Source organism: Chiloscyllium plagiosum, unplaced genomic scaffold (assembly GCF_037043375.1).
Source record: "Chiloscyllium plagiosum isolate Xiang-an unplaced genomic scaffold, Cpla_swu_hap1 HiC_scaffold_14, whole genome shotgun sequence".
Lineage (NCBI taxonomy): Eukaryota > Metazoa > Chordata > Chondrichthyes > Orectolobiformes > Hemiscylliidae > Chiloscyllium > Chiloscyllium plagiosum.
The window spans coordinates 39,394,607-39,420,389 of record NW_028270152.1 but is presented as its reverse complement, the minus strand read 5'-3'; the positions used below and the strand labels follow the sequence as shown (position 1 = coordinate 39,420,389).

The 25,783-nt window shown below is 41.4% G+C and overlaps 1 protein-coding gene across 2 annotated transcripts in view; it reads left to right on the top strand.

Moving 5' to 3' along the window:
* Positions 1-25,783, top strand: part of dnah12 (dynein, axonemal, heavy chain 12) — a 284,710-nt gene that overhangs the window by 148,156 nt on the left and 110,771 nt on the right. For both annotated transcript variants that reach the window (XM_043708118.2, XM_087994328.1), the window contains 7 exons: positions 4,220-4,358; positions 8,114-8,280; positions 9,469-9,724; positions 13,513-13,812; positions 15,259-15,437; positions 22,653-22,845; positions 22,961-23,122. In XM_043708118.2, coding sequence (XP_043564053.1) covers positions 4,220-4,358; positions 8,114-8,280; positions 9,469-9,724; positions 13,513-13,812; positions 15,259-15,437; positions 22,653-22,845; positions 22,961-23,122 — 1,396 coding nt within the window. The remainder of the gene's footprint in view (positions 1-4,219; positions 4,359-8,113; positions 8,281-9,468; positions 9,725-13,512; positions 13,813-15,258; positions 15,438-22,652; positions 22,846-22,960; positions 23,123-25,783) is intronic.

Sequence of the window (25,783 nt, the reverse complement as noted above, 5' to 3'; positions counted from 1 at the left end):
ACCTCGTGGACCTACGCTGCACTCCCTCAATAGCCAGAATGTCTTTCCGCAGATTTGGAGACCAGAACTGCACGCAGTACTCCAGGTGTGGTCTCACCAGGGCCCTGTACAGCTGTAGAAGAACCTCTTTGCTTCTATACTCAATCCCTCTTGTTATGAAGGCCAGCATGCTATTAGCCTTCTTCACTACCTGCTGTACCTGCATGCTTACCTTCATTGACTGGTGTACAAGAACACCCAGATCTCTCAGTACTGCCCCTTTACCTAAATTGATTCCATTGAGTTAGTAATCTGCCTTCCTGTTCTTGCCACCATACATTTATCCACATTCAACTGCATCTGCCATGCATCTGCCCACTCACCTAACTTGTCCAGGTCACCCTGTAATCTCCTAACATCCTCATCACATTTCACCCTGCCACCCAGCTTTGTATCATCAGCAAATTTGCTAATGTTATTGCTGTTCCATCTTCTATATCATTAACATATATTGTAAAAAGCTGCGGTCCCAGCACGGATCCCTGCGGTACCCCACTGGTCACTGCCTGCCATTCCGAAATGGAGCCGTTTTTCACTACCCTTTGTTTCCTATCAGCCAACCAATTTTCAATCCAATCTAGTACTTTGCCCCCAATACCATGTGCCCTAATTTTACTCACTTTCTGTGTGGGACTTTATCAAAAGCTTTCTGAAAGTCCAGGTACACTACATCCACTGGATCTCCCTTGTCCATCTTCAGAGTTACATCCTCAAAAAATTCAACAAGATTAGTCAAGCATGATTTCCCCTTCATAAATCCATGCTGACTCTGTCCTATCCTGTTACTACTATCCAGATGTGCCGTAATTTCATTTTATAATAGACTCCAGCATCTTTCCCACCACTGAGGTCAGACTAACTGGTCTAAAATTTCCTGCTTTCACTCTCCCACCTTTCTTAAAAAGTGGTATAACATTAGCCACCCTCCAATCCTCAGGAACCGACCCTGAATCTATCGAACTCTGGAAAATAATCACCAATGCATCCACGATTTCCAGAGCCACCTCCTTCAGTACCCTGGGATGCAGACCATCAGGCCCCGGAGACTTATCAACCTTCAGACCTAACAGTCTCTCTAACACCAAATCCTGGCAAATATAAATTCCCTTAAGTTCAGGTCCTTCAGCCACTATTACCTCAGGGAGATTGCTTGTGTCTTCCCCAGTGAACACAGATCTGAAGTACCCATTTAATCCCTCTGCCATTTCTTTGTTCCCCGTAATATATTCCCCTGTTTCTGTCTTCAAGGGCCCAATTTTAGTCCTAACCATTTTTTTGCCTTGCATATACCTAAAAAAGCTTATACTATCCTCCTTTATATTATTGGCCAATTTACCTTCGTACCTCATTTTTCCTCTGCAAATTTCCTTCTTAGTAATCCTCTGTTGCTCTTTAAAAGCTTCCCAGTCCTCAGTTTTCCCACTTATCTTTGCTATGTTATACTTTTTCTCTTTTAACTTTATATGTTTCTTAACTTCCCTCATCAGCCACGGCCGCCCATGCCTCCTCCTGGGATCTTTCTTCCTTTTAGGAATGAACCTGCAACTTCTGCATTATACACAGAAATATCCGCCATTGTTCCTCCACGGTCATCCCTACTAAGGTATTGCACCATTGAACTTTGGCCAGCTCCTCCCTCATAGCTCCATAGTTCCCTTTATTCAACAAAAGTACTGTCACTTCCGACTGTACCCTTTCCCTCTCAAATTGCAGATTGAAGCTTAATGTATTATGGTCACTACTTCCCAATGGCTCCTTCACTTCGAGGTCTCTGACCAATTCTGGTTCGTTACACGATACCAGATCCAGAATTGCCTTCTCCCTGGTCGGCTCCACCACCAGCTGCTCTAGAATCCATCTCTGAGGCACTCCACAAAGTCTCTTTCTTGAGGTCCAATACCATCCTGATTCTCCCAGTCTACCTGCATGTTAAAGTCCCCCATAACAGCTGTCGTAACATCTTTACGACAGGCCAATTTCAGCTCTTGATTCAGCTTACATCTGACATCCAGACTACTGTTTGGGGGCCTGTAGATGACTCCCAAGAGGGTCTTTTTACCCTTAGTATTTTGCAGCTCTATCCACACTGACTCTACATCCCCTGACTCTAGGTCCCCCCACGCAAGGGACTGAATATCCTCCCTTACCAACAAGGCCACCCCACCCCCACTGCCCGTCAGTCTGTCCTTACGATAGCACGTGTAGCCTTGAATATTCATTTCCCAGGCCCTGTCCACTTGAAGCCACATCTCAGTTATCCCCACAATATCGTATCTGCTAATTTCCAAAAGCTCATCCATCTTTTGTCTAATGCTTCGTGCATTTATGTATAGTATTTATAATTTGTTACTGCTCTCACCCTTCCCATCAACCCCTATTTCACTCAACCTTACAGCATGATCCCTTTCCGAGTTTTCTGCCTCGTTGATACAGTTGTCTTTCTTGACTTCTCTTGTTCTAACTTTCCCTTCAATTTCCTTTTTAAACATCCAGTTTGTCCCCTCCCCCCCCACTACTTAGTTTAAATGTAGCGGTGCTGCAGTAGAAAACCTGCCTGCCAGAATGCTGGTCCCTAACCTATTAAGGTGCAAACCGTCTCTCTTGTAGAATTTATGCTTAACACAAAATATACCCCAGTGATCCAAGAATTAAATCCTTGCTTCCTGCACCAGTTCCCCAACCACACGTTCAAGTCCATTATCTCCCTATTTCTGGCCACACCAGCACGAGGAGAAGCAAACCGGAGATAACCACCTTGGACGTCCTGCTTTTCAGCCTTCTTCCCAGTTCTCCGAAGTCCTGCTGTAGTATGTTCCTCCTCTTCTTCCCGACATCATTTGTGCCGACATGTACCACCACCTCTGGCTCTTCACCCTCGTCCTTGAGGATTTCCTGCACTTTGTCCGCGATGTCTTTCACCCTGACAGCAGGAAGGCAACACACCATCCTTAAATCCCGTCTGCTGCCACAAAAACCCCGGTCAGTTCCTCTCACGATGGAGTCCCCTATTACCACGGCTCTGTGCAATGTCCGACTCTTCCGCTCTGCCTCTGCGCCAACTTTTGATTGGCAGACCTGGCCGCCTTGCGAACTGGCAGTGTCATCAGTCTCTACTGTTTCCAAAAGCTTCAACTTGTTCCTGACAGGTACTTCTCCCGGGGTCGCTTGCACCTGTCTCCTCTCTGCCTTCCTCATCGTCTGCTCTCTTCTACTCTCTTCTGGCATGATTGGTGTAATAACATCGCTGAAGGTCTTGTCCAGAAAGATCTCGTTCTCTCGAATGAGCCTAAGGTCCTCGAGTTCTTTCATCAACATTGCAATATGCTCGGTCAATAGCTGAATGTGCACACACTTTCCACACTTATACAAGCCAGACACTCCAGAGTCGTTGACCTCCCACATCAAGCACGTAGCGCACTGGAGCAGCTGGGCAGTCATGTCTTCACCCTCTTCCACTGTGGCGTAATCACTTCACTCAACCTCCTTGTCAAAGATTCCTGAGCTGAAGCCTCACTCTTCGATCCAAACCTCCTTAGACCCTCTTTTTGGGGCAAGTCTGTGGACTCTTAATTTAGGTTAGAGGAGGAGGGAGGGAGGGCGACCCTACTTTGTAGGACCTGGGGTTTAGAACTCACCCACTCTAATAGCAATCACTTACCTTCCCGACCGGCTTTGCGCTCCGCCTGGACTTCCGCTCAGCTCCCGCCGCTCTCTGCTGCGAGAACAAAAACATCCCTCTAGAAAATCAGATAATCTCAATATTATCACAATAGTGATCGCTAGCAATAAAATTAACAAAATAATTGAAGTAAATTGAATTAATAAGTTACCATTAGTGCAGATAGTCATGAACATGAGGATAATTTATAATTATTTATATATGTTAATGCTGCGCTATCATGCTATCAAACTTAGTGTCATGTCATGCAAGTGCCCTGAGTACTATTCAGATTTACTTTTCAAATAAATGTATACCATAAGAATAAAAGAAAACAAAAGCATGCTACTATTAATTAATTTATGTATATAATTTATATGCAGTAATATACATTTAATCAAGTTTTTGTACCAGCAAATTTGCATCTATGTTCATTTTATAGAATACGTATACAGTTAGAAATATTGTTATATTATGATTTTAAACAATTTGTAAAACTCATGCTCTTTTTAATTCACACAGACCTCTTCTGTTTGTGGGTCAGACTGGCACTGGGAAATCACTATATGTTCAAGATAAACTAATGAACAATTTGGATAAGGACCGTTATGTACCTTTTTTCATAAACTTTTCTGCACGAACTAGTGCTAATCAGATTCAGGTAAATATCCTTCATCACTTTTTAAAGTGATGCATGTCCTTGGTGAAGTGGGAGGGGGAGTTGAAGTGTTGAGCCACTGGGTGGTTGGGTTGGTTGGTCCGGGTGTCCCAGAGGTGTTCTCTGAAACGTTCCGCAAGTAGGCGGCCTGTCTCCCCAATATAGAGGAGGCCACATCGGGTGCAGCGGATGCAGTAAATGATGTGTGTAAATGATGTGTGTGGAAGTGCAGGTGAATTTGTGGTGGATATGGAAGGATCCCTTGGGGCCTTGGAGGGAAGTAAGGGGGGAGGTGTGGGTGCAAGTTTTGCATTTCTTGCGGTTGCAGGGGAAGGTGCTGGGAGTGGAGGTTGGGTTGGTGGGGGTTGTGGTCCTGACGAGGGAGTCACGGAGGGAGTGGCCCAGACCAACCAACCCAATCACCCCGTGGCTCAACACTTCAACTCCCCCTCCCACACCATCAAGGACATGCAGGTCCTTGGCCTCCTCCATCGCCAGACCATAGCAACACGACGGCTGGAGGAAGAGTGCCTCATCTTCTGCCTAGGAACCCTTCAACCACAGGGATGAACTCAGATTTCTCCAGTTTCCTCATTTCCCCTCCCCCCACCTTGTCTCAGTCCCAACCCTCGAACTCAGCACCACCTTCCTAACCTGCAAACTTCTTCCTGACCTCTCTGCTCCACCCCCACTCTGGCCTATCACCCTCACCTTAACCTCCTTCCACCTATCGCATTTCCAACGCCCCTCCCCCAAGTCCCTCCTCCCTACCTTTTATCTTAGCCTGCTGGACACACATCCCTCATTCCTGAAGAAGGGCTCATGTCTGAAACGTCGATTCGCCTGCTCCTTGGATGCTGCCTGACCTGCTGCGCTTTTCCAGCAACACATTTTCAGCTCTGAGGAAGCTGGACCTCTGGCATCTGTCCTATGTCTATCACCCCTCAATTTAAAGCTATGTCCCCTCGTGCTAGCCATCGCCATCTGAGGAAAAAGGCTCACACTGTCCAACCAATTTAACCCTCCAATTATCTTAAAAATTTCAATTTAGTCACCTCTCAACCTTTTCTCTCTAATGAACCCACTCTCATGTCCCTCAGCCTTTCCTCAAGACCTTCCCTCCATACCAGGCAACATTGTATTATATCTCCCCTGAACCCTTTCCAAAGCTTCCACATCCTTCCTATATTGCGGTGACCAGAACTGTACGCAGTTGTGAGGTGATACACTTTGGCTGTGGGTAAAGTGTTGGAAAAGGTTATGAGAGATAAGATTTATAATCATCTAGAGATGAATAAGTTGATTAGGAATAGTCAACACAGTTTTGTGAAAGGTAGGTCATGCTTCACAAACTGAGTTGTTTGAGAAGGTGACGTCAATCCCATCTAATCAAGGAACCTGTATCTCAGTATTCTCCTTGACAACATTCTTTTTCCAGTGTGAATACTGACAAAAAATATTCATTTAGCGCTTCCCCTATCTCCTGTGACTCCACACACAAGTTTATTGGCCCTAATCTTTCTCTCGGCATACCTCATATACCTATAGAAAGCTTTAGAGTTATCCTTGATCCAACCTGCCAACGACTTCTGATTTCCCCTCCTGGCTAACTTGTAAATCTTAAGTGCCCTAACTGAGCTTTTACATCTCATCCGAACATAAGTCTTCTTCCTCTTGACAAGAGATTCAACTTCTTTAGTAAATCACAGCTCTCTTGCTCGACCACTTCCTCCCTGCCTGACAAGTACATACCTATAAAGGACATGCGGTAGTTTTTCTTTGAATAAGCTCCACATTTCAATTGTGCCCATTCCCTGCAGTTTCCACTAGCAAGGTAATTAATGGGACTCAAGTTTGATCGAGGCTTCAGGAATTTCGTTTTGAGCTTGGAGGAACAGCCTGTGGTTTAGAGAGTAAGATCTTTGGTTTCAATTTTGAGCTTTGAGTGGCCCTATGAAATCTTTGGAATAGCATGGCTCTGTAGTCTAGTGCACCTGAGAAGAGAAGGATGGATAATGAAGTAGATTACCTTCAAGTGAGGAGTTGCTGTGAGTCCCAGACCAGAGGTATTTGGATAGGACAAAAACAGAAGTTCATGGAAAAGCTCAACAGGCCTGCCAGCATTTGTGAAGAGAAATCAATGTTAATGTTTTGTGTCCTCAGAACTGAGGAAGAGATGCTGGAGCTGAAACATTAACGTCGATTTCTCTTTACAGATGGTGCCAGACCTGCTGAGCTTTTTCAGCAAGTTCAGTTTTTGTTCCTGATTTACAGTATTCACAGTTCTTTCGGCTTTTATTTTGTATAGGGATGGAATCCTGGGGAGTTTATTTAAGATGGGCTACATTTAGGCTCAGGTGTTTGATAACTCCAGGAAGAAGCTATCTGTAGTTCCAGTTGAAAATTGACTTAAACCTAACAAGGTTTAGATATAGGGAGTCTTGTGTGAGTATTGTAAATGTGGTGTTTTGGGATGTGGTACCAGAGGGTGTTATGGTTTCTAAAGAGGAGTTGTTTGGTTTCATTTCAATTTGTTAAGGAGTGTTGCATGATTAGTAAGAGTATACTTCTACTATGTGTCGAAAAATCTTTGATTTTTTATTATAAGTTGATGGTTTGGTTTTTTTTGTTCATCAACTTCAGTTTTATTGTCAAAGCAAAATATGCAGTGTTGTGTGCTTACGATTCAATGAGAGATGACTTTGTTAAAACCAAAACAATTCAAACTATGACCAATAAAACGAGGTTTCCTACTAGAATCTGACTTGTCCAGTGATAATATCAGCTGGGATCATAATAATAGCATTTTGGTGGTGCAGTATGGGAGCCCTATTGGATAGGTCCTTGGCATAGCCTTGCCAGCAGGTGTTTTTCCCAGCAGTAAACTCTATTGCTTAAACCTAAACCTAATCCATTACCTTCATGAAGGTGGCCTATTTGTGATAACCAGAGCGAGAGATCATTGGAACTTAAGGCTCCATGCCTCAATGAAGTACTGCAGGGAGGAAAGGTGGGTCATAATAGACTACCTGAAGTGACTTACTGCTTGGATTCACTGATATATTATTTTATAAATTTTAGGAGGTACTCTCAAACTCTCTAAACTACCAACTAAAGACTGGGCATCCTGCACACTGTGGGCCATCACCAGTAGCAGAATTGTACTCCAAAACAAGTTGTAACCTCGTGACCTGTTATATCTTCCATTGCACCACTACCACGAGGCCAGGACTCAATGATATCACCAGGAGCAGCACAAGGGAAATGCAAAAGTGAAGTGTCAACCTGGTGAAGTTACAAAGCAAGACTACTTGCCTGCCAAACAGCATAATCAGTAAATAATAGACAGGGTTAAGTGATTTCACAACAAATGGATCTGATCTCAGCTCTACAGTCCTGTCACATCCAGTTGTAAATTTTTGAGGACAATTAATCAACTTAATAAAGGAGGCTTCACAAATATCCTTATCCTAAATGAGAGGGATGCTCAGCACATCTGTGCAAAATATGAGCTGAAATATTTGCAACAATTTTCAGCCAGAATTGCTGATCCATTTCAGCCTCCTCCAGAAGTCTCCAATTTGATTGCCTCCACATGGTATTGACAAGCAGCGGGAGGCACTGGATATTGCAAAGGCTATGGGTTCTGACAACATTCTAGCAATAGTACCGAAGATGTGCTCCAAATCAGACATCAACTGCAATTGTTTCTATTTTGTACAAATGTGAGGTTAATTTGATTTTTATTCTTCTAACAGAATATTATCATGTCCAGACTGGATAAGAGACGGAAGGGAGTGTATGGTCCTCCAATGGGAAAGAAATGTGTGATCTTTGTAGATGATATGAACATGCCAGCGTTGGAAATATATGGTGCTCAGCCTCCTATTGAACTGCTCAGACAATACTTTGACCACAGAAACTGGTAACAATGCAGCTTGAAGCTATTGTCAAACATTTAAGTTTATCTAAACTTTATTCGGATAATATTTTGTTTGGCACAGATATTGTATTCATTACGTCTATAGTCTCTGAAGAAAATCAAATAATATATTTTATTGCTTGTCAGTGGAAAAATACAAATAGCACAAATCAGCAAATACTCTGCATCTCCCTTATTGCTCTACCACAGAGGTTTAAAGAAAAGCACGCCTTTTAATTTTATTAACCACATATTTAACCTTAATCTGACATAGTTCAGGAAGGAAACTTTAATTTCCTTTAGGACAAACAAGTGATTTGAATCAGTTCACTTACCCATGAAATAAAGCCAGTTGTACTTAATGAAAATAATACTGTATCACTCACAGTTTTTATAAGTCATTCCCCCAAAAATTACCTGTAGAAGTGCCTGTGCCAAAACTTTTCCCCTGTTTCACACACCAAAAAAATTGTAATATTATTCACAAATGATAGATACACTTTATTCAAAGTGTATGGGCAGGACTTTTGTTTTAGAGTGGGATCCTGATGTTTGGATCACTTCCAGGACAAGAACCAGCAAGGAAGAGGTCAATGTTACTTTTGAGGAATTGGCTAATTAATGGCCAGAGGGTAAATGCACAAACCAATTAGACACCTAGTTGGCTGCTGTTACTCGAGGGTCTCAATAAGAGGCCTGTCAGTACATAAAGAGTGGAAACCTCTGGTGTGCATAAGGGTCAAAGAGAGTGCCTTGACAGAAATGTAGTCTCAGCACTTCTAAATGTTTTGAGAATATAAATGGTCACAGTTGCCAAACAACCTTTGTGATGGGAAACACAGTGGCCTGTGGCTTTTTGTAAGGTGTCTGAGGCGATGAAGGATGTTTAGGTAGCAAAATGGTGTGCTTGACTTCCAACTCTGCAGTGACTGGCTGTGTTTCAACCACTGCAAAAGGCCCACCTGCCAAATGGAGGTTTCCTGTCTGCAATAAAGAGAAACCTCAATAAGACCTTTTAAGGTCTCATTGGCTACTTGCCACTGGAGGTGGAGAGTGCAATTTAAGCAACCAGCTGAGGTGACAAGAATTTCTCGACTTGTTTGCTTCCTATCCCACCTCCAACAGGCTTCTTCCTTGCGCCTCAAAAGTCATTTCCAAAGTCTAACAATGACATTGTTTTACATATTCCAGGTATGACCTGAAAGACACCAGTAGGATCACTTTGGTTGATATACAACTGGTTTCAGCAATGGGTCCACCAGGTGGTGGTCGAAATCCTGTTACTCCTAGATTCCTGCGTCACTTCAATATTTGCACTATCAATACATTTAGCGATGAAACAATGGTCCGTATTTTCTCAAACATTGTAGCTTTCTATCTCCGTAACAATGAATTTCCTACAGATTACTTTACAATTGGAAATCAGATTGTTAATGCTACATTGGAGGTAAGTAATTTTACAATAAGCTTGTTCATCCAGAGTTTGAAAACTCCCTTTAACCATCCATCTCTCACAGCTTCAATCCCTGATCTCTTGCTAACAACCTCTCCGTTCTTCAACTCCTACCTAACAACAAACCTCCCTCCCCCCCCCCCCCCTGGCCAAGCCAACCCCATCTCCCACTCCTTGCAGCTTTATTTATATTCATTCTTGGGACATAGGTGTCACTAGCTGAGCTAGCATTTATTGCTCATCTCAAGTTGCCCTTGTGAAGATGATGGTCAATTACCGACTTGAATTGCTACAGTCCAATTGCTATAAGTAGACCCACAATGCCCTTAGGGAGGGAATTCTAGGAATTTGACCAAGTGACAGTGAAGAATTCCAAGTCAGGATGGTGAGTGGTTTTGAGTGATGTGGCGCTAACCAAGCGGGCTGCTTTGTCCTGGATGGTTTCAAGCTTCTTGAGTGTATTGTAGAATTCTATCACACTCCTGACTTGTGCCTTGTAGATGATAGATAGGCTTTAGGGTCTCAGGAGGTGAATTACTCCGATAGTAGTCAGCTCCCTTAAAGAGGGAATTGACGAAAAGACGGGGCTTCTCTAAGAAAAATTGAGTAACTACCCACTCACGGGATTTTTTTTGCAATAACTGAGCCTCAGAGAGTTGTCATTAGGGCACATCTACTAGCAAAAACTGCTAAAATGTAAAGGAGCCTCGCAGCTGTCAGAAAACAGTTCAAATTGGGAGCTTGAATTTCCAGTTTTGGGAAGTCCTTGTCTTAATTAATATGTCTACTATATTTTACAAGCATTTTTGATTAGATTAGATTAGATTACAGTGTGGAAACAGGCCCTTCGGCCCAACAAGTCCACACCGACCCGCCGAAGCGAAACCCACCCATACCCCTACATTTACCCCTTACCTAACACTACGGGCAATTTAGCATGGCCAATTCACCTGACCCTGCACATCTTTGGACTGTGGGAGGAAACCGGAGCACCCGGAGGAAACCCACGCAGACACGGGGAGAACGTGCAAACTCCACACAGTCAGTCGCCTGAGGCGGGAATTGAACCCGGGTCTCAGGCGCTGTGAGGCAGCAGTGCTAACCACTGTGCCACCGTGCCGCCCACGATGGCATCCCAGCAGAAAAGTATTATATTGCTTGCGTTTTTAGCACCTGAAATTGGACAAAATGCTCGTCAATTTCTGTCCTGTGACATTTTGTAAACTGTTTTGAAATGTTAATCCTTTGAAATCAATAGCACAGACATTCCTAGTTTTCAAATTTAAATCCCACCCCTCCAATGTCATAGAAATGTTGGATACCAAACAGGAACTAGTGTTATTCTATCCAGTGTTATTGTGATCTAAATCACGATTATTATTATCAGATGATATTTTGTAACTTGAATATCATGCCACCCTTTTATACGCAGATGTTTTTAATGTTGCTCATCGCATCCATTGAGTAATCCAAGGTGAAATCGAACATGTCCTTACCCATTTCCAAAACTTGTGTTTAGGATTGGTTGAAATTTTAAAATGTAGAGTTGGAGACATGGCTGAAACATAAATTTGACTCTCTGTTGCCCTTTTTAAAAAAATATTTTGACCATGGATACATGGATCTGGACAGCCATTTCTTTTATAGTATTTTATCAGATTATCTTTCCTTTTAATGAGTAGATTGAAAATCAGACTTGTTCTCTTCATTCTCATGCATAATAAATAAGTAAAGGTGATTATTATTCAGCCGTCAAACTTGTTCTGTCATTCAATTATGATCATAGCTGGTGCTGGGCTTGAACCCCACTTTCCTGTCTGCTTGCCTTATCTCTTTATTCCAATACTAAAAATCTGTTTATCTCACTCTGAAATAAATTAAATGATGGCGCAAACGCAGCCTGCTGGAATAGAAATTCCAATGATTCATAACCTTTTGAGTGAAGAAATTTCTTCTCATTTCAGTCCTAGATGATGAGTTTCTAGTCCTGAAACTGTGTTCCAGTGTTCTAAATTCACTAAGCAAAGGAAAGAACATCTCAGTATCAGCTCTATCAAGTCTATTGACAATCCTGAATGTTACAATAAAATAATCTTTCTTTCTTCTGAATGGGCAAGGTCTAATATAGTTCCAATTTACTCAATCTCTTATCATAGCACAACTCCTCATCTCAAGACCAACCTTCACTGATCTGTCTCCAATGTAAATATACAGTGGACTCGATTATCCGAACGAGATGGGCGGGCACTATTTCATTTGGATAATTGATCATTCGGAAAATCGATTAAATGCCTTTCCTCTGGGGCTCGGAGTTTTAAAGTCTGCTCCCTATTCAAGAGACTAGCAGCAGCAGCAGACATTGAGCGACACCCAGCCCCAACATCGCCCCCGCCATTCAGCACTGCTCCCCCAAACCCGGTCCAGCCCCCTTCCCCAACACAAAGCGTGCGAACCCCCACCCCCAACACCGCCCTCCACCCGCCCCCAGAATCCCGTCCAACTCTGCCCTCTTTCCCCATCCCCCAATCCGTTCCAACCTCACCCAACCCCATCCCCCAACCCCGAACCACGTCCAACCCTGCCCCCCAACCCGGTCCAACCCCGCCCCCCGCACCCCAACCCTGTTCAACCTCGCCCCCCCCAACCCAGTCCAGCCCACCCCCTGCCACTCAGCACGAAGCGCACGAGCCCCCGCCACCCCTCCGCACTCCCATCCAGTCCAGCCCCCTCCCCGCGGCAGCCGGACTGAACACCAACAACAAGACCGCTGTTGCTGCAGCTGCCTTTGTGGAGGTAAGTCTACAAATAGCACGCGCACACACACACACACACACAAAACCACAGTCACACACACAACTTTATACTGCAACTTTTTAACAGGTTTCACATTTGCCCTGTACAGGACAATGTTGGAGAGATTATTCCTGGGAAGCTGGGGTGGTGGTTGTTAGAGTACATCCCTCTGTAGAACTCCAGGGAAACAGTGGGGAGAAAGAGAGAGAGAGAGAGGACGGGAGGTCAGTCATTTGGAGATGGTGCCTGTTTAATCACTGTAAACAAAAGACCCGATCACTGCTGGAAACACGTCTTTGATGTAATGTTTCTAGTGGGACCTCGCTCGGATAATTCGATTTTTGGATAATTGGTATTCGGATAATCGATGTTCCCCTCTATACGTCCTTAAATATAGAAATAAAAATTATATGCAGCATTCCAGATATCATCACATGAAGGAGGAGAAAGTGAGGACTGCAGATGCTGGAGATCAGAGCTGAAAATGTGTTGCTGGAAAAGCGCAGCAGGTCAGGCAGCATCCAAGGAGCAGGAGAATCGACGTTTCGGGCATGAGCCCTTCTTCAGGAAAGCCTTTCCTGAAGAAGGGCTCATGCCCAAAACGTCGATTCTCCTACTCCTTGGATGCTGCCTGACCTGCTGCGCTTTTCCAGCAACACATTTTCAGCATCATCACATGAAGTCCATACAGTATTAATTTTTTTTATTCTTGCATTCCCTTGCAGTATCTGGTAACTTACATTTGCTAATTGATTGCTGTATGTAATACTTCTTTGTTTGTTGCTTGTATAAGTATCATCTCTGAATCTTTTATTACACTAACATACACAGTATATGCACCCGGTGCTAAAGTTGAACAAATTGAAGTTCTACATCTATCACAAAGATAATGAATTGACGATAATTAAGAATAAAAACTAAAGTAAGTACCAACTTATAGTAATGAATCTTCCAACATTTCAAATTTGTTTCCTTTCATTCTATTCCAGGTTTATAAAAAAGCCATAGAAAATCTACTTCCTACACCTACAAAATCCCACTACACCTTTAACTTGCGAGATTTCTCACGGGTTGTCCAAGGCTGTTTGCTTATTAAGAAAGATTCAGTTGAGAGCAAGCGAGAGCTAATTCGTCTGTTTGTCCATGAAGTGTTTCGTGTATTTTATGATCGCCTGGTGGATGATCAGGATCGTACCTGGTTGTTTAACCTGATAAGGACCATTGTGAAAGATCATTTCAGGGAGAATTTTGATTCTGTATTTGAACATTTGGCACATGGCTCTGGACATGTGAGTCTGATTTCTTGATATTTTGCTTGCTTAAAATTAAAGTTTTCTAGTTGTGTTATATTGACTGCTTGCCATAATGTAGTTTGATTCAATTTTTTCTCATATAATGCAAGGATAAGAGTCATACAGTCATAGAGTCATAGAGATGTACAGCGCAGAAACAGAACCATCGGTCCAACTCGTCCAGGCCAACCAGATATCCCAACCCAATCCAATCCCACCAGCCAGCACTTGGCCCACATGCCTGCAAACCCTTCCTATTCATATACCCATCCAGATGCCTTTTAAATGTTGCAATTGTACTAGCCTCCACCACTTCCTCTGGCAGCCCATTCCATGCTCCTCATGATTTTATAAACTTCTATAAGGTCACCCCTCAGCCTCCGACGCTCCAGGGAAAACAGCCCTAGCCTATTCAACCTCTCCCTAGAGCTCAAATCCTCCAACCCTGGCAACATCCTTGTAAATCTTTTCTGAACCCTTTCAAGTTTCAAAACATAAGATCGCTATATTTTGTCACTAGCTGTGAATTTACCTCCAGATCTAAGTTTGGCATATTTCCTCCAACCAAATGTTTGTGGCCAAGTTTTAAATTCTATTAAAAGCAAAATACTATGGATACTGGAAATCTAAAGCAGACAGAGAATACTGATGAAGCTCAGCATCTGTGGAAAGAGGAAGAGTTAATTTTTTGAGTATGCCATGACTCTTCTTCAAAGAAAGGACAGATAGAGAAAAATGGGAGGAAGAGTGTGGGAGGTTGGAAGAGATTCAGGCCCACATCCCTCAATACACATGCAAATTTAAGCAGTGCATAGCACTCATGCACTGGTGTCAGCAAATGCAGACATTCCATTCCTCCGTTGGTTTTAACCAACAGGTTCAAAGCACAAAAACTTTAAACAACTAACAAACATAAGTTTGCAGATATTTTACTTAATCTGTGATCCCCTAGACTCCTGTAAATTATAGAGAGTTCTAGAATCTGGAATTCAGTAACAGAAAAGATGATGAAAGCAGATTCAGTGCTAACTCACAAAAGTCAACTAAGCCAATTCAGTGCTAACTCAGAAAAGCCAATTAAGTACATATATGTATGAGAAGAAACAAATGCAGGGTAACCAATCCCGAGCAGTAGCTATTTGAAAGAGACAAGATATTCTGGATTACTGATGTCATTTGAATTAGTATAAATTAAGTAAAATAAATATCAAATTATGAGCAACTGGAATGATTTTTGTTTTTGCTTATTGAATATGGTTTTGTAAAGTAAGCTTTTGTGGAGTGACTCTTTACAAAAAGAGTTTCACATTTCCAGTCTTTTAGTGTTCATTATTAAAAAATATTTTCCGAGATAAATTCCTAAGTTCTTTCATGATTAATATTTGCTATCCTTTACAATGCTTCTGGATTTAGTGTGATAATTCAGCAATTCATTTTATTTAGGTCACTGAAGAGGATTTAAGAAGCCTATTGTTTGGTGACTACATGAATCCTGATTTGGAAGGAGATGAACGATTATATGCAGAGGTTCCTTCAATTCATGAGTTTAATGATGTAGTAGTGATGTGCCTGGAAGAGTATAATCAAACTCATAAAACTCAGATGAAACTGGTTATATTCAGGTACCATCAACAATATCTTCCCTCATATATAATGTGGTATATGCTGTTGCCATTGAGATGTTTGAAGACAGTCTGAGAAATTTTTCTATCTTCCTGTGAAGAAGCACCTTTGGGTAGGTTCTTTAGGTCCTAACAGGGCAGAGATGAAGGTGGGCAGGCACTAAAAATTGTAACTTTGCCTATCATTGTCAGGTTTCCATTGCTGTTTTGGTTATTGACAAGATTTATAAGAACAGGGAAGATGAGCACTGGAAATGTGCCTGATTCAAGAATAAGGTCAATTAATATTATTAGTGAGCTATAGCACCTTATAGTATCACAGATGTATTACAGGAAAGAGGGAAGCCATTGAAAAAGTGCAATATCTGTCATGACTGTCTGAGCATTTTGGCATAGTGCAAATCTCCTACTTTTTCCCTGTAACCCTACACATTGTTTCTATTTGAATGTTCATATAACGTCCTCTTAAATGTCTCAACTAAACGTGCTTCAACTGCATTTCCAGGCAGTACATTCCAGATGCTAACTACCCACTCTGTGAAAATATTTTTTCTCACATTATTATCTTTTTGCAAAACACTTTAAATCTGTGTACTCTAGTTCTCAATTTATTCAAATTAAGTTTTGGGTTCTTGCCTGTTAAATCAAGGACAGACAAAGTGCACAGAGCAGCAACACAGCAAGTAGCCAGTCATCAACGGAGGTAAGCTCATGAAAGAAACACAGTTGAGAAGGGCAGTCAGCCATTGACATGCATGTCATCAGCTTTCTAAAGATTGTGAGAGATTGGTCTATACATACTGAACAGTGTGGGGGGTTGTGATCTCCTGGCATTATGGGAGGGTCCCGTCATTATTCTGAGTGCAACTGACCACCTGGAAATCAGCAGTTCTTAGACCTTGGGTCCTATGATAATGAGACTCAATATCCTCAGCAACAGAGGCAAAGATCCAGCCAAGAGGAGGTCAAAGTACAGGGATATGGTGTAGGAAATCAACAGAGGCTACACCCACAGCACAGAAACTACTATTGAAGGTGGAGCTACTTGGACATGTGCTGCAGGAGACTGTACCTATCCAGACAGATGGTCGCAGGGAGTTGTACCTTAATGTTGAAAGACTACACATCTCCTCGCACCATTCATTGTGCACTTATAGAGCTTTGTTAACTTCCAAGGCTAATTGCTATATCAAATTTTGTTACCATTATCTCACAGATTAACTGAATCTGGTTTAATCACCTTTCAGTTCAAGTTGACTTTATTACATGGAGTGATGAATAGTTGTCATGAGCAGCTGTAACCACATCAATTTAGGGTTCAAGGATTGTCTAATTGCAGATAATCCTGGTAAAATATGCAGTATTCACAAAATTTTTGAATTGTTTTTGAACTCTGCACTAAAGACTGATGGGGAAAAAAGCATACACACCCTGTTGTGCCAATTCATCCATAAAGTATGCAAAATCAAATTAAGGGAGCTGTTCAGGAAGGTGAGAATACCCTGTTTTGTTCTTGGTAATTGGAATTACATTTTGATTTTAATAATGAATGAGGATCGTGAAGAATATAGAATGAGCTATCTTCGTGGAAATCAGGTATTTGATATTATTGTTCCTCATAATGAGAGGCAGGGACATTACTCTAGTTTTTCCAATTTTGGGAATATTCCACAAAAATGGAATAGCCATTTAACAGTCATAAAATTTAGATAAAGTTCTGTCAATTTTTACTATGTCATAATTTTCCTGCAATTTTCACATACACTGGATAGTCAATTTCTGATGTCCTGTCAAGTTAAACAGTAGACATCAGGCAGACAATTTTCTTTCCAGGTTGGGAAAACAGCAGGTCCAGATCCTGACCCCAACCCAGAGTAGTAGCTACAGCCCGTAAAATTAATGGAGACATTCTGCTAATTGGTTCGAGGATGGTTTGTACAATATCTGTCCAGACAGAAGGCATTGGCAATACAAATTCCATGCTGTGTAGTCTATCCTCTAGTTGTGACCTAACCAGCATTTTGTAAACGCACAGCATAGTTTCATATCAATATCTCTATTTATGAAGCTCAAGACACCATGCATTTTGCTGACTACTCTCTCAATATGTCCTGCCACTTTCAAGGATCTGTGCACATGAGCATCAAAATTGAGTGAAGCACTGGTGGTATAGCCCAGTTTCTATTTATATGTTTGGGTTTCCTAGGGTTGGTGTTGTCATTTCCTGTGGTAATATCATTTCATATGGTGATGTCATTTCCTGTTCTTTTTCTCAGGGGATGGTAAGTGGAATCCAAGTCAATGTGTTTGTTGATAGAGTTCCAGTTGGGATAAGGAAGGACACCACTTCGACTGAGACAACACATCCATCCTAGGACAAACCAAATAAAGACATGACAAGAATTCCTAGAAGCATGGCATTCCAACCGGAACTCTATCAATAAACACATTGACTTGGATCCCATTTACCACCCCCAAGAAAAAGAACAGGAAATGACATCAACATAGGAAATGATTCACCACAGGAAATGACATCACCAACCCTAGGAAACTCAAACATATAAATAGAAACTGGGCTACACCGCCAGTGCTTCATTTGGAGGCTCACTGAAGATGTTCCTGAAGAAGGGCTTATGCCTGAAATGTCGATTATCCTGTTCCCTGGATGCTGCCTGACCTGCTGCGCTTTTCCAGCAACACATTTCCATCACTGAAGATGTTACCTAGTATGGTGATGAAACGTCTGAAAATGAACCTTCCAGCTCAGTGAACAAACCTACATGCACAAGTCAGTGTGATGGAATACTCTCCACTTGCTTGGATTGATGAAGCTCTAACAATATTCAGTAACTTGACACCATCCAGGTCAACGCAGCCCGCTTGATTTGCATCACATCCACAAACATTCACTCCCTCTACCACCCAAACACTATAGCAGCAGTCTGTACTATCTACAAGATGCACTGCAGAAATTCACCAAAGGTTCTCACACAGCACCTACCATACCAACAACCACTTCCATCTAGAAGGACAAGGGCAGTAGATATTATGGGCGGCACTGTGGCACAGTGATTAGCACTGCTGCCTCACAGCGCCAGAGACCAGGGTTCAATTCCTGCCTCAGGCAACTGTCTGTGTGGAGTTTGCACGTTCTCCCTGTGTCTGCGTGGGTTTCCTCCGGGTCCTCCGGTTTCCTCCCACAGTCCAAAGATGTGCAGGTCAGGTGCATTGGCCATGCTAAATTGTCCGTAATATTAGGTGAAGGGGTAAATGTAGTGGAATGGGTCTGGGTGGGTTGCTCTTCGGAGGGTCGGTGTGGAGTTGTTGGGCCGAAGGGCCTGTTTCCACATTGTAAGTAATCTAATCTAAATGTATGGGAACACCACCATCTGCAAGTTCCCATCCAAGCCACTCGCCATCCTGATGTGGAAATACACCATGATTCCTTCACTGTCCCTGGGTCTAAGCACTGGAAATCCCTCCCTCATGGCATTATGCTTCAACCCACAGTAGGTGGACTGCAGCAATTCAAGAAGGCATCTCATCACCACCTTCTCAAGGGCAACTAGGGATGGGCAATAAATGCTGGCCCAGCTAATGACATCCATATCCCTTGAACATATTTTAAAAATACCTCTATGATGACATCTAATGTTTTCTCTTTCACAAATCTTTATTGTCTCTGCTGAATTTGATCATTCTTTTGCAAATATTCATTGATTAGATCCGTTTATGATAAATTCTAACATTCTCCCTACTGCAGACATCAAACCTATAGATGTGTAGTTCTCCATTCCCCCTCTTCCTCATTTTTTAAATAGTGGGGTTATATTTGTTACTTTCCAATCTTCAGAAACCTTCCTCGAATCAATAGAATTTTGAAAGATAACCACCAACATATCCACTACCTCTCTAGCCACATCATGCAATGTACTAGGATGAAGGTCACCTGAGGGGCAAATTTATCAATCTTTACTGCACTTAAATTTTCAAATACTACCTCAATCCTTTATCTGAAATCCTGGATCCAGTTGTTTTTCAAAATTTGGAATTTTGTCGATTTTGGAATACACAACATTTTCACAGTGAAATAAAACAAAATTACCTAACAGCAGACGCATGTGTGAATAGTATAAGCGCTGAGGCACAATTGACACTGCCAGTGCTGGGCCATGCCGTCATATCATATCTAAGTAATATGGTTATGGTTCGAGTGGGTGTGGAGTTTCTCATGCCAAAATGACGCTCCACACTCCACAAATAAATTTCAGATTTCGGAGCTTTTTGAATTTCGGAATTACAGATAAAGGATGGTGGACTTGTACTAATTTATTTTAATTAATCAGTTTTATAAGTCCCTTGGACACCTGGTTTGTCAGGGAAATTTCTTGTATCTTCTACTCTGAAGACAGATGCTAAGTAACTGTTTAGTTTCTCTGCCATTCTGTTCTCCACAATGTGTTCCACTGTCCCCTTCTGTAATGAACTAACATTAGTCCTATCTTTTGCTTCTCACATACCTAAAGAAGTGTTTACAGTCCACCTTTATGTTCCTTGATGGTTTGCATTTGTTTTGTCTTTTCCTTGTCTTAGTCAATTTCATGGTCCTTCTTTACTGGATTCTAGATTGTTCTCAATCCTTACAATTACCATTTTTTTCTGGAATCTTTAAGAGTCACCCTCATTGATCTAATTTGATCTTTAACTTCTTTAATTAACCGTGGATGAACTGCCTTTCTCTATTGGTGTTTATGCCTTAGAGATGCATATCCTTTATAGTATTTCTGTATAGTATTTCTTTAAATACTAGCCATTGCATGTCTATCTTCAAATATTTTTGTGTATTCTCCAAATCCATTATAACCAACTTCTCCCCCATTCATTTCTTAGATTTCACTCTCTAGTTTCAATATGAATTATATTACATTCAAACTTAATATAAAATTCTATTAAATTATGGTTACTATTTCCCAAACCTTCCTTTACAGTAAACACTTTATCATTACATAACACAAAGTCCAAAGTAGCTTTTTCCTTAATTGGTTTTCTCTGTGCTGGTCCAGAAACTCATTTTATACACACTTCAGAAATAAATCCTGCATAGCATTTATGTGTATGTATAATTTGAATGTGTTCATTATTACTGCAAAACACATTCATGTCTAATTTCCTTTAGTTATACTGTGCACAACATAATCAGTACAGTTTGGCAGTCTATAAAGAACTCTCATTGATGTCTTCTACACCTTGCTGTTTCTTAGCTCTCAACAAACTAATTCCACATCTTGATCCTTCAATCTAAAATCCTTGTTTATGAATGTATTGATCTCGTGGCTCATTAAGAGCAATACCCCATCTTCTTTTCCTTTTTGCATATCCCACTCTATAGCCACGTCTCCATAATAAATAGCAATTCAGTCTTACCCATTTACCTCAATTTGTGCATTCAAATTATCAACCCTTTTGCAAAAGCTACTTGCATTTAGATAGACTGCTTTCAATCCTGTATTTATAATATAATTCCCTTTCTGAATCTATTTGATGCTTGCCAACGCTTCATTCACTTTGTTTTTTTTATTTCTGCTTTTCTACCAGTTTTGCTTCCTTTGAATTTGAGCTACCTATAACGTTTCCACTCCACCGTCCACCAATCTAGTTTAAAACCTTTGCAACAGCCTTATGAATCTCCCTGCGAAGACATTAGTCCCAGTCCTACTAAGATGCAACTCTTCCATCTTATACAGATCCAATGCCTCTGAAATTTGATGCCCTCCCTCCTACACCAGTCCTCCAGCGCTGTATTCAATCACTCAGTTCTCCAACTTCTGTGATCATGAGCACATGGAACATGAAGTAATCCTGAGATTACTGATTAAGCGGTCCTGCCTTTCATTTCTGCGATTTCTGCTTTCAGGGCCTTTTCTGCTTTCCCACCCATGGATCATGACCTCTAACTGTTCGTCATCCCCCAGAAAAATGTCCTGCAGCTACTCCATGCCATCCATGATCTTGGCACCAGGGAGACTCACATCTTGGGCCATGCCTGCCTGTTGTTATTAATAAATCCTTTATCACTTTGCTCTCATGTCTTTTTCTCCCCTCTTGTACAGCTGACCCACACGTAATGCCATTTGATTCTGACTGATCTCCTCCTAGTAACCAACATCCTCACCGGTATCAAAGCAGGAGATTGGACAGCTTGCAATCACTCATTTCCGACTTCATATTCAAGTTTGTGATTTGACCAGCTCCCTGAGTGTGCTTTTCACTTAGCTCTCAGCCTCACACCAATGTGACTCCAGCCACCACTCGAACACCAAAACCCAGTGCTCAAGTTTCTTCAGCTGGTGGTATGTCTTTCACATGTGAGCGCCTTGGACACTGTCATCCATGACTTCTCATACACTACAGAACAGGAAATCCACATGATTAAGCTGTCGTGCCATGGCTTAGCTTTATTTCACATATAGTAACCTTCTATTACTTTGGTTAAGTTATGTTAATTTTATTATATTTGGCCTTGATTTAATACATGTTACTACTGTTGATAAATCGTACTTGTACTGATAAATCTGGCCAATATTTAGCACGTTTTACTTGCTGCAGTGAATCTAACATAAACCTCCTCTTCCTCTTGTACCAAATTCCTATACAAATCTAATTTGCTACATTTCATGCTGGTATAGTCTCCTGACTGTCCAACCATTACTGACCCACTTGAGATGTGCTTTGTGCTAATACTCTTAATCCTATTACCCTCATATTTACCCCAATAGAAATTTTATTAATTTGTTGAACAAACGAAGCTGGAAACTTAACACAGTATTTTATTGAAACTATAGACCATTATTTCTGATTTTATTTTGAAAACCTAATGTATCCTAACCAATGACTTACTTGCTATATCTGGTAGTATTTTTTGTGTTTTTTGAAATACACTAGTCTGATCTACTTTCTCTTCTTTTTCTACCATTATGCTCCCCTGCACTATCTCTCATCATTTATTCGCTTTATTATGCTGTGACTATTCTCTCTGATCAGGTCTGCATCAAACAAAGTCTTTGAGTAATTTTCAAGTCTTAAAGAAAATACATTTTCCGTGCATTTTTTAAAGTTTTAATTATAATATATTCACTATGTTTAATTTGCTTTTAAAATTGGTTTAACCACACCAACATTAATGAATGAAAAATGTTAAATTCACTTTTCTGCTAGATATGTGTTAGAACATCTGTCACGGATCAGTCGAGTACTGAAGCAGGCACGAGGTAATGCTCTTCTTGTGGGAGTAGGCGGAAGTGGCCGTCAGTCTATGACTCGTTTGGCTACATCAATGGCTAAAATGACTATCTTTCAACCTGAAATTTCCAAAAGCTATGGGACAAATGAATGGAGAGAGGATTTAAAGGTAATCTTTGTTATTTTTAACTTGGTCAGAATCATTGCTAATTTATGTGAATAAATTTACCTCCATTTTATCACTGAAATATTGCCTTCTGTGCAACTGTTTTGTTTTTTGATAGCATTTACTTCGAAGTGCAGGAATGAGAGGTCAGCCCACTGTGTTCCTGATTACAGACACACAAATTAAAGAGGAGGCATTCTTAGAAGATGTAGACAGTTTACTCAATACTGGTGAAGTGCCAAATCTGTTTGCACCTGATGAAAAACAGGAGATCATGGAGGTGTGAGACATTTACTTATTTGTATCATGAAAAGTTTTAATACTTATATTTCCACTTACATTTTGTGATGGATGACATTTGGTGTAATATGTAGCTGTACACAAGTTTTCACTTTTATGATATTGCATAATGTTTCCATTCTACAACATTTTGGATGTTATTCTCCCTCAGAATTAAACATTTCTCTAATGTACACACTTTTGAATAAGTCAAGAGTGTGGTGCTAGAAAAGCACAGCAGGTCAGGCAGCATTCGAGCAGCAGGAGAATCGATGTTTCGGGCAAGAGCCCTTCATCAGGAATGATGAAGGACTTTTGCCCGAAACGTCAATTCTCCTGCTTCTTAGATGCTGCCTGACCTGCTGTGCTTTTCCAGCACCACACCTTTGGCTCTGATCTCCAGCATCTGCAGTCCTCACTTTCTCCTAGCACTCTTGAATAAGTTGAAAATCACACAACACCAGGTTATAGTCAACAGGTTTAATTGGAAGCACACTAGCTTTCAGAGCGACGCTCCTTCATCAGGTCATAGTGGAGGGCTCAATCCTAACACAGAATTTAAACAGCTAACCCGAGAATGCAACTTTTTTAAAAAAAGGTTTTGTGATTTACACATGAAAGAAGTGAAACTATCACTGTATTCTAACAGATGAAAGGCTTAACAGACAATCAATTTTTCAATGTATAATTTCAGTTACTTCACACTGTAAATTTTTGCTATAAATTCTGTGTTAGGATTGAGCCCTCCACGATCACCTGATGAAGGAGTGTCACTCTGAAAGCTAGTGTACTTCCAATTAAACCTGTTGGACTATAACCTGGTGTTGTGTGATTTTTAACTTTGAACACCCCAGTCCAACACCAGCATCTCCAAATCTTGAATAAATTGAGTCAATTTACATGGGATTATGGTATCACTGGCAAAGTCAGTATTTGTTTTTTTTTTCCGTAATGGTTCCTGAACTAACTAATTTGCTGGGCAGTTAAGATTCAGCCACATTACTTTATTTTGAGTTGAAAGTTACATGAAGGCCAGGTCAGGTGGGTATGGCAGATTTCTTTCCCCAAAAGATTTTTGTAAACCAGAGGGGTTTTATGACAATTAATAGTTGCTATTACTGAGATTCAGTTTTCATTTCCAGAATTTATTAAATGCAAACTATACCTCATGATGAATTTGAATTTGAGAGTATCTTAAATACTAGTCCAGTGGCATTACGAATGCACCGTCCTATCTTGTCTCTCACCCACTACTGATGCCAGCACAAAGCAAATTCTGATTTTAACAAAGATATTATGCTTGAAAAAAAAATTTGAAGAATGTTCCACAGGGAATTAACAGGCGAGTGGGACTAACTGTTCTTTCAGGCAGCATGGTCTCATTATCATTCTATGAGGTCCTTCAACTTGACTAAGAATGGTTATGATTGCACCAATTCCATCCATAAAGCACATCCAAATTACTAATATAACAACATATGAAATGGAAGCAGGATAGTTTACAGGTTATAGGCGGAGACAATATTCTGGCAGTAGTATTGATGACTTGTGCTCCATAATTGCTGCAACCCTACCAAGCTGTTGTAGAACAGCTACAACTCTGACATCCACCCAACAGTGTAGAAGATTACCCAGGTATGTCCTGTCCACAAAGAATAGGACAAATCCAATCTGGACAATTATCACATAATCTCTATGTTCTCGAGGGATTGTTGACAGTGCTGTCCAGCAGCACACCAGAGTGCACTTCTTCGTTGAAGCACATTTTAGATTCCACCACCCAGGCCACTCAGCTCCTGACTTTATTATAGACTTGGTTAAAAGAGGTGAGGCAGAGTGATTGCCCTTGACATCATGGCAACATTTGACCAAGTATGGTATTGATGAGCCCCAGCAAAACTGGAATCAACAGGAATCAATGGGATAAGAACCATTTAATAGTTATGGTTGATGAAGGTCAATCATCTCAGCCCCAAAATATCATTGCAGGAGTTCATCAGGGCAGTGTCCAAGTCCCAACCATGTTTAGTTGCTTTATTAAAGGTCTTCTATCATAAAGTCAGAGTGGAGATGTTTGCTAATGATTGCATAATGTTCAGTCAACATTGTTTGTGACTCCTAAGATACTTAAGCAGTCTGCGTCCATACACAACAAGACCTGCACAACATCCAGGTTGGGAATGTTACATGTTGAGTAACGTTTGCACCACACAAGTGCCAGGTAGTGAACATCTCTAATGGTGAATGCAGTTATCACCCCTTGATTTTCAATGGCATTATCACCTTCAAATCCTCCACTATCAACAGCTTGGGGGTTACTGTCTAGAGTGTGGTGCTGGACAAGCACAGCAGGTCATGCAGCATCCGAGGAGCAGGAGAATCAATGTTTCAGGCAAGAGCCCTTCATCAGGAATGAGGCTAGTGAGCCTAGGGGGTGGAGAGATAAATGGGAGGGGGGTAGGGCTGGTGGCAAGGTAGCTGAGAGTGCAATGGGTAGATGGAAGTAGGGGTAATGGTGATAGGTCGGAGAGGAGGATAGGTGGGAAGGGAAATGGACAGGTAGGACAGGTCATGAGGGCAGTGTCACGTTGGAAGGTTGGAACTGGGATAAGGTGGGGAGAGGGGAAATGAGGAAACTGGTGAAGCCCACATTGATGCTATG